Source organism: Garra rufa, chromosome 14 (genome assembly GCF_049309525.1).
Source record: "Garra rufa chromosome 14, GarRuf1.0, whole genome shotgun sequence".
NCBI lineage: Eukaryota > Metazoa > Chordata > Actinopteri > Cypriniformes > Cyprinidae > Garra > Garra rufa.
In genome coordinates, this window is record NC_133374.1 from 42,863,485 (window position 1) to 42,875,549 (window position 12,065).

Genomic DNA, 12,065 nt, shown 5'->3' on the forward strand with positions numbered 1-12,065 from the left:
CTCCACAGGTTTTAGTGTTAGTGATCAATGTATGCCTCGGTAAATTAATTTTTCCAGTGTACAGGTAGTTTGTTCTTATAGCTGTCAGTATGTAATAATAATCCACAGTATTGCTACAGTTTGTAGAGTTAATACAGATAGTACAGTGAGTTCAGCTCTCTCAGTGACTGCATGCTGCCATGATGAATCTTGCCCTCTCAGTGTGATCTTGCGTTATTCAGAGACTGAAATATTTCACCATTCATCTCACTCTCAATCACCATTATATGTCTATCTCAGATGCAACTGCCCTGGTTTTTTGTCACAAATGGCAATCACAAGTAAAATTTCTGTCACTTTTGACTGTTATATGAAGAGTGTACAAAATTACACATCTTTGGAAACAATGTAAAACGTGAATAGCACATAACAGGCGCAATACTGACATAAAAACAGATTTCTGTAGGTTTAATATGGATTACATGACTAAACATGCGTCACAATACCTACTTTTTTACAGTGCACTGAACAGCTGTCACAAAGCGTGTAGGAATGCGCAAAGCAACGTAGGAATAAATGCAAAGTCTTTAAAGGTGCCATAGAATGGAAAACTGTGTTTAGCTTGGTATAGTTGAATAATAATAGTTCAGTGTATGGACATGACATACCATGAGTCTCAAACACCACCATTTCCTTCTCTTTATATAATTCTGGTGTTTGCAAAAGACCTCAATTCCAACAAAACACAGACTTTTACGCAATAGTAGGGGTGTGCATTGGCACTGCCCTCACGATTCGATTCGATTCCGATTCACCAGGTAACGATTCGATTCAATTCGATTCTACGATGCATTGCGATGCATCAAAATTCTACTGCACACAAGGCAAATTTTTCATCAGTCATCAGGCAATACAAGCCGAAATGTGCCCAGATGTCCCCTTTCCAAGCTTTGGGCGCGTTTTTAATAACCCGTCTATCGCGGTCATCTCCCTCCGCCTCAGCCATCTTGCTCGTTGTTGTTGTTATTCCCCCGGAACCGGAAGTATTTGAAACTTCACAACTTTATTTTCCGCCAGAAAATAAACAGTGACATAATTGATTATGGCACTTTGCCGCATCGATGCTGAATCGTTCATGCCCCGCATCGCCGAATCGATTATTGTTGACACCCCTACGCAATAGTCCCGATCGTTAATAGTTACGCCCCCAATGTTTGCATCGCCCAATCATCAGTAACGTCAGTAAAATAAGGTTTTACTTACAAACGGAGAGATGAGTGCACTGATGGCAAATGATTAACAGATCCTAAGCATCACTAAAGCATCAAAACTTGCGTGGTAAGTCTACTTCGCTGCATTAAAACTTTACACAGAGCACATGTGATCACAGTAGTGAGATTAAAATGTCGCAGATTCAAAACGGCAGATTCAACAAACCGCATAAAAGCAGCTAGAGTTGAATAAATAAAGCAGCCGTAATTAAATATATATTTCCTCCATGTGTTTCCTCACAGCTGTGTGTAAAACAGCCAATCAGAGCAGAGCAGAGCTTCTTCATTATTATGCAGGAACCTTCCAAATAAGGCAATAACAGAGCATTTCGTTCTAGGGAAAATTCTAGGGTTGTAAATGGACTTGTATGGACTATGCCATATACCTTCTATGTAGATATCAGAGAACAATTTAAAATATTGTTTCAATGCATCCTGTGGCACCTTTAATAAAATCCTCAGGTAGGGTAACAGAAAGACAGGATGACTGGAACATACACGCACACAGTAGGTAACGTTGAAGCCGGACAGAGAAACTCAAAAATCAAACAAACTTACAAAGAGGTGCTAGTTACAAGGTGATGGGAATCATTGAGAACAAGCTAAACTTTAAGCCGGTACGACAGAGGACCAAGGTGGCGCCAGAGGGAGGGAGGAGCCCAACTGAGCCGGTGGGACGGAGCGATGAAATCCATGCAGGCGGGAAATCCATGTAGGCTGACAGTTAAGGGAACACAGGAAGTTCAATGTCTATATCCTCAGTAAAATAAATCAAACCTTGTTCCATCACTAGCTGTCCCAGGTCCAGTGTGTAGGAATGTGCAATATGAATGTGCAAAGTCTTTAATAAAATCCTCAGGCTGGGTAACAGACAGACAGGATGATTGGAACATACACGGAAATGGTAGGTAACGTTGAAGCCGGACAGAGAAACTCAAACAAATTTACAAAGGGGTGCTAATTAGAATGACAGGTGATGGGAATGATGCAGGAAGAACCAAATATGGGCAATGGGAAAAACCAAAACATAAAGTCCAAAGGTGTGACAACAACGCTAAAAAGGGCACCTTTTTCAGTTATCCACTGTTTCAAAAAGCTCAGTTTTCCTTAACATAAATGCTATCTGGATGGATGGAAGGCCAAAACAGAGGCCTTCAAATGGAAACGTAATAATGTGGACCAGGCCTAAAAGTTAGACACATATCAAGGTGCACATATCAAGGCTTAATGTCGAGCTCTGGGGCTGTTTCAAAAAAGCTGGTCAGAAAACATTGTCCCAAACGAGACCTGAAATAATTTAACAAATCAATTAGGGTTAAAGTTGTACCATAAATGACCATTTAACTTAATATAATCTCACTAATTTGACCCAGGTTCAGTGAGTCAAGAGAATTTGATATGCACGCTTATTCTTAAAACAGTTCTAAATGTCAATTATGGATCACATTGATTCTGTTGTGTGTGTGCACTTTGATGGATTAAATGCAGAGCACAATTCACCATACTTGGCAATTGGCATGTTGCTTGACTTTCAATTGGTGCAAAATTTTTGCCTGTTTTCTTTTAAAGGAAGTTTAATTTTAGTATTTTTTATATCATGTTTCCAGAGGTGTAATTTATAATATTACTAATGTTTTTGACTGAAATATTTAAAATTGAAAGATTTTTTGAGAGATTAATGGCCGTTTTCCACCATTTCTCATCCTCTGACAGTCACTTGTGGTGTTTTCCATTCAAAAGCTCAAATGTAAAAGCCAACTTTTATGATTGGCTAACATAATTGCCCCCTTAATATAACCTCAGAAGGAATTATTGTGTGATGAATATTTCATCTGGTGGTTGAGTGGCCAACTTAATCTCTGTAGGGTACCAGCCTTCCTGAGATTAGGTTTGGACACCCTGGTATAGGATCTAGCATACATGCATTACATATCTACATGTTAATTGCTTTGTGCCATTAAACTGGGGTTAACTTTTATCTCTTTGTTTTTCCACCTTAGACCTAACAGCGCTGAAAGAAGAGAGGGAAGTACTGAATGAACCTGAAGAGAAAGATCAGTTTGAGAATCTTCATGATTTCGCACCTGCAGAAAAATCTTTTTGTTCCTTAGAGTATAAAAAGACTTCTACACAAAGAAGAGCTCAAAAGATCGGAACTATGAGTATTTTCACTTGCTGTCAGTGTGGAAAGAGTTTCAAACAACAAGAATACCTTAAGAGGCACATGAGAATTCACACTGAAGAGAAGCCTTACTCATGCAAACAGTGTGGAAAGAGTTTCAAACAACAAAGACACCTCAAAAGGCACATGGTAATTCACACTGAAGAGAAGCCTTACACATGCAAACAGTGTGGAAATAGTTTCAATCTACAAGCAAACCTTAAAAGGCACATAAGAGCTCACACTGGAGAGAAGCCTTACACATGCCAACAGTGTGGAAAGAGTTTTACTCGTAAAGGATGCCTTAACATTCACATGATAATTCACACTGAAGAGAAGCCTTACACCTGCAAACAGTGTGGAAAGAGTTTCAAACTACAAGGATACCTTAAAAGGCACATGAGAATTCACACTGGAGAGAAGCCTTACATATGCCAACAGTGTGGAAAGAGTTTCACACGTAAAGAATGCCTTAACAATCACATGAGGATTCACACTGGAGAGAAGCCCTACACATGCAAACAGTGTGGAAAGAGTTTCAGTCAACGAGGAAGCCTTGAAAGTCACATAAAAAAGTGCAATAAAGAAAAGCTTTACAGATCCCCTCAGTCTGGTAAGAGTTTCAATGAAATTGGAAACCATAAAGTTCTCCAGAAAATTCACATTACAGGGAGCCTTTTTATCTGCCAACAGTGTGGAAAGAGTTTCACTAATAAAAGATTAGTTAACATTCACATGAGAGTTCACACTGGAGAGAAGCCTTACACATGCAAACAATGTGGAAAAAGTTTCAGTCAAAAAGGAACCCTTGACAGGCACATGAAGATTCACAAAAGAGAGAAACCTAACAGATCACCTTAGCATGGACAGTGTTTCAAACAAATTGTCTAGAACATACAGTTCCGGCCCTTGATTCTGATTGGTTGAGCCACAATCAAAGCTGTTGTAAATTACTCCACAAACATACACCTCTTTGTTTCTCTGCAACCACATTGTTGCAACCACAATTACAGTTGAGGTCAAAAGTTTACACCCCCCTTTCAGAATCTGCAGAATGTTCCCTTGTCAAAACAATCCTTAAGGATTCCAATAAGAATCCTATACAGGGCTCCTACATTGATATAAATTATAATTTAAACGCAATGTCTTTTGTCCATGGTACACTTTACAGTGCCAACTAGCTACAGCGGGGAAAATAAGTATTTGACATATCAGCATTTTTATCATTAAGGGTATTTCTAAGTGGGCAATTGACACAACATTTCCACCAGATGTAGCCATCAAGCCAAATATTGAATTCATACAAAGAAATCAGAACATTTAAGTATACAAGTTGAGTCATAATAAATAAAGTCAAATGACACAGGGAATAAGTATTGAAAACACTTTATTTAATACTTTGTAGAAAAGCCTTTGTTGGTGATTACAGCTTCTAGACGCCTCTTGTATGGAGAGACCAGTCGTCTGCATTGGTCAGGAGTGATTCTGGCCCATTCTTCCACACAAACGCTCTTTAAATCTTGAAGGTTCCTTGGGCCTCTTTTTTTAACTTTGATCTTCAGTTCTCTCCATAGATTTTCTATGGGATTTAGGTCAGGTGATTGACTGGGCCATTCAAGCAACTTGGTTTTCTTTCTTTGAAACCACTTCATTGTTTCCTTTGCCTTGTGTTTGGGATCATTGTCTTGCTGAAATATCCATCCTCTTTTCGTTTTCAGCTTTCTAGTAAACGGCAGCAGATGTTTATCCAGAATGTCCTGGTGCATTTCTCCATTCATCCTGCCTTTAATAATATGAAGTCTGCCAGTACCCCTTGCTGAAATAGAGCCCCAAACTATGATGCTTCCATCCCCAAACTTAACTGTTGGTATGGTGTTCTTGGGGTGGTGGGCAGTGCAATGTCGTCTCCAAACATAGTGTGTAGAATGACTGCCAAAAAGTTAAATTTTGCTTTCATCTGACCATACTATAGTCTCCCAATAATCCACAAACTCCTCGGACAGGGATCTTGCATGGAGCACCTGAACGTGGCCGGTTTATGGTGAACTGATGCTCTTTCATTTCTGGATAATGGCCCCCACAGTGCTCACAGGAACATTCAGCATTCTGGAAATGCACCTATAACCATTCCCATCAAAATGCTTGTCAACGATAAGATTACAAAGATCTTGAGAGAGTTCTTTGCTTTTACCCATCATGAAGTCTTTCCTGTGTGCCTTCTGAGTAATCAGAACCCTTTTCTAGGCCATCAGTTAGGACTAAAGCAACTGAAATTAATTAGTACTGATAGGGGGCAGGGTTTCTCTCTCAATACTGACAGATTTCAGATGTCATTTTGCACCTTGTTATCTTCATGTGTTCAATACTTATTCCCTGTGTCATTTCACTTTATTTATTATGACTCAACTTGTATAGTTAAATGTTCTGATTTCTTTGTATGAATTCAATATTTGGCTTGATGGCTACAGCTGGTGGAAATGTTGTCAATAGCCCACTTAGAAATATCCTTACTGATAAAAATGCTGATTATTAGCACTTATTTTCCCGCTGTATATTGTGTTGGACTGAGCTTAATGCATAAATGTGCAAGGAATAATATGGAATAAGGACAGAGTGTTTGCTCTGTCTACAATGTAAGAGCTTTACATTTGTATGTCATTAATTGAAGAGTGATCTCACTGGAAGATTTAATTTGTGCACATCAGTTACATGCTCACTTCTACCACCAACATTGGCAGCTTTGTGGAAGGCTGTAATAATCATATTTTGGAACCATTCCTAGAGGATTGTATTAGGAATTGTCTTATAGAACTGTTTTAGAGGACAAGCCATAAATATGCTGTATGATCATTTAAACAGGAGGAATTCTACTTATTCATTGCATCTATTACTAACCAATTGTTTTTGCAGTTTACTTTGTAGCGTAGTCACATAAGATGAAAGTTTATTTATAGGATTTTTAATTGCTTTTATTTATAGGATTGCTTGTTTGACCCAGACCTTTAATATCGTGAGATTCTGCTAGCGCTCCGTCGTCACGTGACGTTGCGTCATCTAGGCGGGAATTGTTTCGCGTTTATTTATATGGAACCGGCGTTCAGGAGAGGCATCGCTCAAAAAGTTTAGAAACAGTACCTGCTGATTGATCCTGTAGATTACTTCTTTTGTTGGTTGTTTTTTTTCTCCCCCTTGGACTGAGTCTTCTTGTGGAGTATACTTTTTTTGTTTTGGGATACTTACCTTCAAGGACATTTAAACAGCCAGCGCTTTTTGGATTTGCACTCTCTGAAGATAAAAGACTACTGGTGAGACCGCGATCTGAACTCTTGTATATACTGTACAGTTGGGACGCTGAGAGACTATACGCACACACACACACACACCATTGTATTGCACTGCTTCAACGTGCTCTTGACACTTTGTAATTATTACTTGTATAATACACTTGGTTTGGAAACAGTGGCTGTCTGTGAGTTTATATTCATAAAAAATCTCCCATTCCAAATAGTGTGAATTCCATGCTCTGTGGGGAATTGTAACAACTTAAACTCACCTAGTGAGTTTAGTGCAAAAAATTCAAAGAAACTAATAAGACAAATCAACAAATGTTCTGTTTTAATTTCAATAGTCTTTTAATTTAGTCTTTCTTTCAAGTTCACTCTTACAGATAATAAACTGAGCGAAAGGTTAGGTGTATCTGTCGTATTGTCCGGGAGAGGGCTCCGAGCTCTGCACTTAACCTGAACCCCCCCTCCTTCCCCCCAGGGCTAAAGGTGAGGAGATGGGGTGGTGGACGTTGGTTGTAATAGTGGCCATGTACAAAAATACAGGAGGAGCTCCTGTAGGCACTGCTGTGATAGAATATAGAAGAAGGCTCCTGTGGGAGCAGAACTGTTGTGGCAGTTGGGAATTATGAATGAGGCTCCTGCAGTGGGGAACTATGGATAAGGCTCCTGCGGAAGCAGGCACTGATGTGGTAGTCTGAGGGGAAAAAGGCTAGAGGCTCTTGCGGGAGCAGGTACTGCTGCGGCAGTGGGGACCTATAAAATGCACCCGCGGAAGCGAAAAATCTATTGTGGCAGTGGGGAAAGGAGAGGGTAATGGGCATGAACTGAGCGGGGATGCGGGGTGAGGTAGTTTAAATCGGGTCAAGGGAGGCTGATGTGGGGGTTCTAGGGATGGATTGTGCAAAATAGATTAACTGATTAGGGTTTGGTAGGCTTTCTTGATGTGGGAACGGTCTGATCGGATGCAGCTCTTAAAACCAGCGACCGAGTGTTTGGTTTGATGTTGATGCTGCTGTTGTTCCTGCACCTATTCGAAATGAATGGCTGGAGAAATTATTGGCTGGGGTGCCGGATAGGAGCAAAACAGACTTATGATGCTTTTGAAACCAGAATCGTGAAGTTGGGCGGTAAGGTCGTCTGTACAAAGGGGATCAGATGGCTTTTTGGATTGGGATTTCCTGTGCTGAAGGAAGGCAAGGAGGGTTTGAAATGGTTGAATGTGCGATTGTAGGCTAAAAATACAGATGAAGTGGCCTTTCTTTCATTGGTCTGATTTGCTTTGCTTTATGAGGTAGGAGATGGCTTCATTGTCTAGCACTATTAGATCAGAAATGGTTGGGTGGGTGTTTGGGTCAAAGTTAGATTTGATAGCGATTTCAGAGCATCTAAGGAAACCAAAGAAGGGCAGGATAAACATGGCTTCTAAGGTATGGGCGGTGTAGATGGACTGGTAACCTTTACGGAGAGTGGAGAAGCATTTGGTTTAATTTTTAGGTTTATAGGTTGGCGGGTTTCTGGGCGAGTGGGATGGCTTTTTTTTATCTATTTGAGTAGGGATGTCTGGGAATTGGTTAAATTGGGTGAAAGTGAGCCATACAGAAGTTTATGGAAAAAATTGGATCCCACTTTGGTACCCTTTGATTGAACTGATTTGGAGGTGTTTGATGATGTTGAGGTAAAATCAAAGCATGCTTGAGTGCACAAAAAAACTTAAATACAAGGAAGTACATTTATTTGTGCTAAATAAAATTGTAAAACTGATACACTATAAGAACACTAGTTAAAAGTATACTTTGTTTTGGATTTGGATAATAATACTGCTATTTACCTGTTTCAAATTTATGTTATCTGCTTATTTTAAGGTGATGCCAGATGCTTTGAGATAAGAATGCTTGCAATTGCAAAGTTTGCTTTGTTAGGATGAGTAAGAAACAATTGTGTAAATACATGCTGTTGAGTTATTACTATGTAATCAACCACAAAGGTTAACAAGAGGGTACACAGGGGTGAAGAGAGCATGTTGCTACCCCAAGCAGAGTTGAAGCAGGTGAAGACCTTGAAGAGGAAACAGAAGAGTGCCAGATGCAGACAGCAATGTAAGAGACAAAGGAAAGACCACTGTCTCATTAAGAATGAGTTGCAGAGATTGCATTAAGCGTAGCGGAGACCGGATACCCTCACAAGGGACGCTTAACAGCATCTCCAATAATGCTGATGAAAAGTTTGATTATATAATGAATAGCTAAGCTGATTTTATTTTTGCATTTAACTGCTTTGTATTGTAACCAAAGAATAATAGTTGTATTGTTACTAGTGCCTCTCGTTAGATTTTACTATAATATAAACCTCAACCAAGAACAATCACAAGGAGGGTCTACTACATCATTCCTGAAGGACTGCAACCTGCGGGCAGCTGAGTACCTTTTGGTTTAGGCTAGATTTGACTATCCTTTCCCTTCCTGAATAATCATAGGGTTAAAGGTGTAAAATAAAAAGACGCACCATATTCACAACTTTTACTTTAGTACTACTTTAGTGCAATTGTGAAAGAATACTAAATACAACTGATGTTTAATCCTTGGGGTATTTTTTTTTTTTACCCCAAATGAAGCTAAAAAAAAAAAGTTCTCTTTGTCATGTAAAATTGTCAACACTTTCTAGATCTACAAATCATTTTTTTTAATGAAAGCATGATTTTATTTTGGTGTAAAAAAAAAAAAAAAAAGTCACACTTGTGGTCTCTGGAGACCCCACTTAGAAAATGCACAATATTCAAAATTCATGCACTCAAAATAAGAAACAACGCAGAACACAGACAGAAATAAAGTGGCACACAATGAGATGTCTTTTGTTTGCATTTGTAAGTGGCTACCATCTGCAATATTACAAACACAGACAAAAACACACATTTATTTCTTCTGCTAAATGTGCCACTCACTTTATAACCATTATTCACATTTCAGTAAAAATAGAAAATGCAATAAATAAATTAATGCCTTATCCATGTTGTCCACTCCTCTTGTTATAATCCAAGATCATCTGTGGCTTTTTGTCACCTATGCTGCTTACTGTGGCATTCCTGTGCAGGACAAGAAAAGAAGTGACTGTGTCTCTGTAAAGGCAAACACTGACAAAGAGCGAACTCTGTACTTTGTTGCAAGCAGGGCATGTGTGAGTTCTGGCTTATTTCATCTAATTGTTTTGACCATTGTAAGCGTCCTCTTTAGCTGCTCCTGGGAAAGGGCACCACATTCAACTGCAAATCGTTTGAAACATTGATGTCCTCTGTAGTGCGTCAGGCAGTGTGGTACAGCGAATAAGTATGCATTGTCATCTGGCACACCATATTCCTTTCTCTTCGCAATCATTAGATTAAGTGCAGTTGACATTTCAGGAGTTAGTAGCACTGCTACCTTTCTCCCCCGTTTCCCTTTAAGTTCAACGCGCTCAAAGTAGTTGCAGAGCTTCTGTTCGTATTCTGACAGCCCCATTCCCTCAGTGTTTGCATGATTTCATTGAAGAACATTACTCAGTTTCATCTTTGACACCTCTACCATACATCTTCTGTTGAAGAGGACTGTCATGGTCAGTGTTGCATGTGCTAGGTTGGAATAGTTTTGTACTGTTGCCTCCTCCTTCAGTGCTGCAGTGGTCAATTCTGCAGTTTTGTCCAGATGCTTGTGAAGCTTTTGGATATCTTCAGTGAGTGGTAGATTATCGGGTTTGTTGTTCTTTAAGCCACTGATGGTACTCAGAGCACAGTGTGACCATTTTGACTGATAAAGTTTCTGGAATGCCTCTGATGATTTGATGAGGTCTTCGTCTCCAGCCATGAGAGCATGCCAACATATAATGTCACTCACTTTTAACAGGAAAATTTTCAAAGCAAGACTTGGAATTTTGTAACAGTTTTTATCTTTGTCAAATCCTGCTGTCTCTTTTACTGCCTCAATGACTTTCATAAAGTTGCTTGGTTGTATAGCATTCTCTAGAGTTTGGACTGAGGACATTCTGCGCAAATTCTGTAAGAAACATCCAAGTTTGTGGGTTTTTTGACGTATATAGTCGTGTTTAGCAGGGTTTCCGCGGGGCATTAAAAAGCATTAAATTGATTTTGCGAAAATTAAGGCCTTAAATGGCTTTAAAAAAGCATTAAATTGTTTTATACGGGCATTAAAACTTTAGATAGTGTTGAAGAAACAAATATTACCAATTTATCTTAAATATAGCCTGTATAATTAATAACTTTGATTCACTGTCGCAAAGTATGATAAACACGGAACAAGTTTGGTAATTGCTTCTGGCCGGTCCAAAATTGTGTGACACAGACTTTTTAAGAGCGGCCGACTGTGATGTGGAGGGGAAAAAAATAAAGCAGAAAAATGGGAAGGTGCACATTCCAGAAAACGTGGCTGGAGGATGAACAATTTTGGTTGCAGCCTGTTGAAGGTCAAAATGGAGAAGAATTTTGTAACGTTTGTAAAAGGGTTAAGTTGGGTTATAATATACACGGATTCATACACAGGCGTGTTAGTTATTGATTGCATATGGTATTAAAATGGTAGAAATGGCATTAAAAGACATTAAATAAGATTTGAAAATCCTGCAGAAACCCTGGTTTAGATGCGTCATGGCCATGTTTGCTGTAAAGAGACCCCACATACCTAACAAATAAACATCGTTGCGAACAACATCTGAAATCTCGTCGTCATGCATACTACATAAAATTTTAAGCACGCATATTTGACCAGTGCTGCAAGTCCAAGAACTTGCTTTCTGCCATGATGTTCACCTTACTCTGGTTTGGAGGAGCACCGCTTCATGTGTCTCCACAAATTAGGCCATAAAAACATCCCCTTGCAGTGGACACAGTACTCATATTTTTTATAGTTGCCTTTAGCCTTTCGCTTGTAGAGAATTGGTTAGCTCAAAGAATTTCAAATTGATCAATATGTTTGTGTACATGTATGAGACTATGTTTCTCTCATCACATATGCACTGCAAAACTCCACCAGGTCTTTTGACCAATGAATAGGATGAAATGAGTTATTTAAAACATACATTTCCAGATCCATTCTTTACAACCTCACTGTTGTGCATGAAGTTTCTCCTATTCCAAAGTTTCTCTAGCAAATCCTGACTAAGAGCCTTTGCAATGTCACTGTCCTCCTTAATATGTAATCTGAAGTGTCGTGCTATTGTGAACTTGTGAAATAAAGACTAAATTAAATATGTGTTTCTTTGTATATGTAAAATTTACTAACAATTTCCAAATTAAAAAAAGAAAAAAACAATTCTACAATTGGACCCCAAAATTACTTTATGCATAGTTCACTTAAAAATAAAAATTCTATCATTGTTACTGGC

General features: G+C 39.0%; 1 protein-coding gene across 1 annotated transcript in view; it reads left to right on the plus strand.

Moving 5' to 3' along the window:
* The window catches only part of LOC141284452 (uncharacterized), a 256,898-nt gene that overhangs the window by 166,484 nt on the left and 78,349 nt on the right, over positions 1-12,065 (plus strand). Inside the window, exons 3-4 of the mRNA XM_073817423.1 lie at positions 3,471-3,978; positions 4,147-4,204. Coding sequence (XP_073673524.1) covers positions 3,471-3,978; positions 4,147-4,204 — 566 coding nt within the window. The remainder of the gene's footprint in view (positions 1-3,470; positions 3,979-4,146; positions 4,205-12,065) is intronic.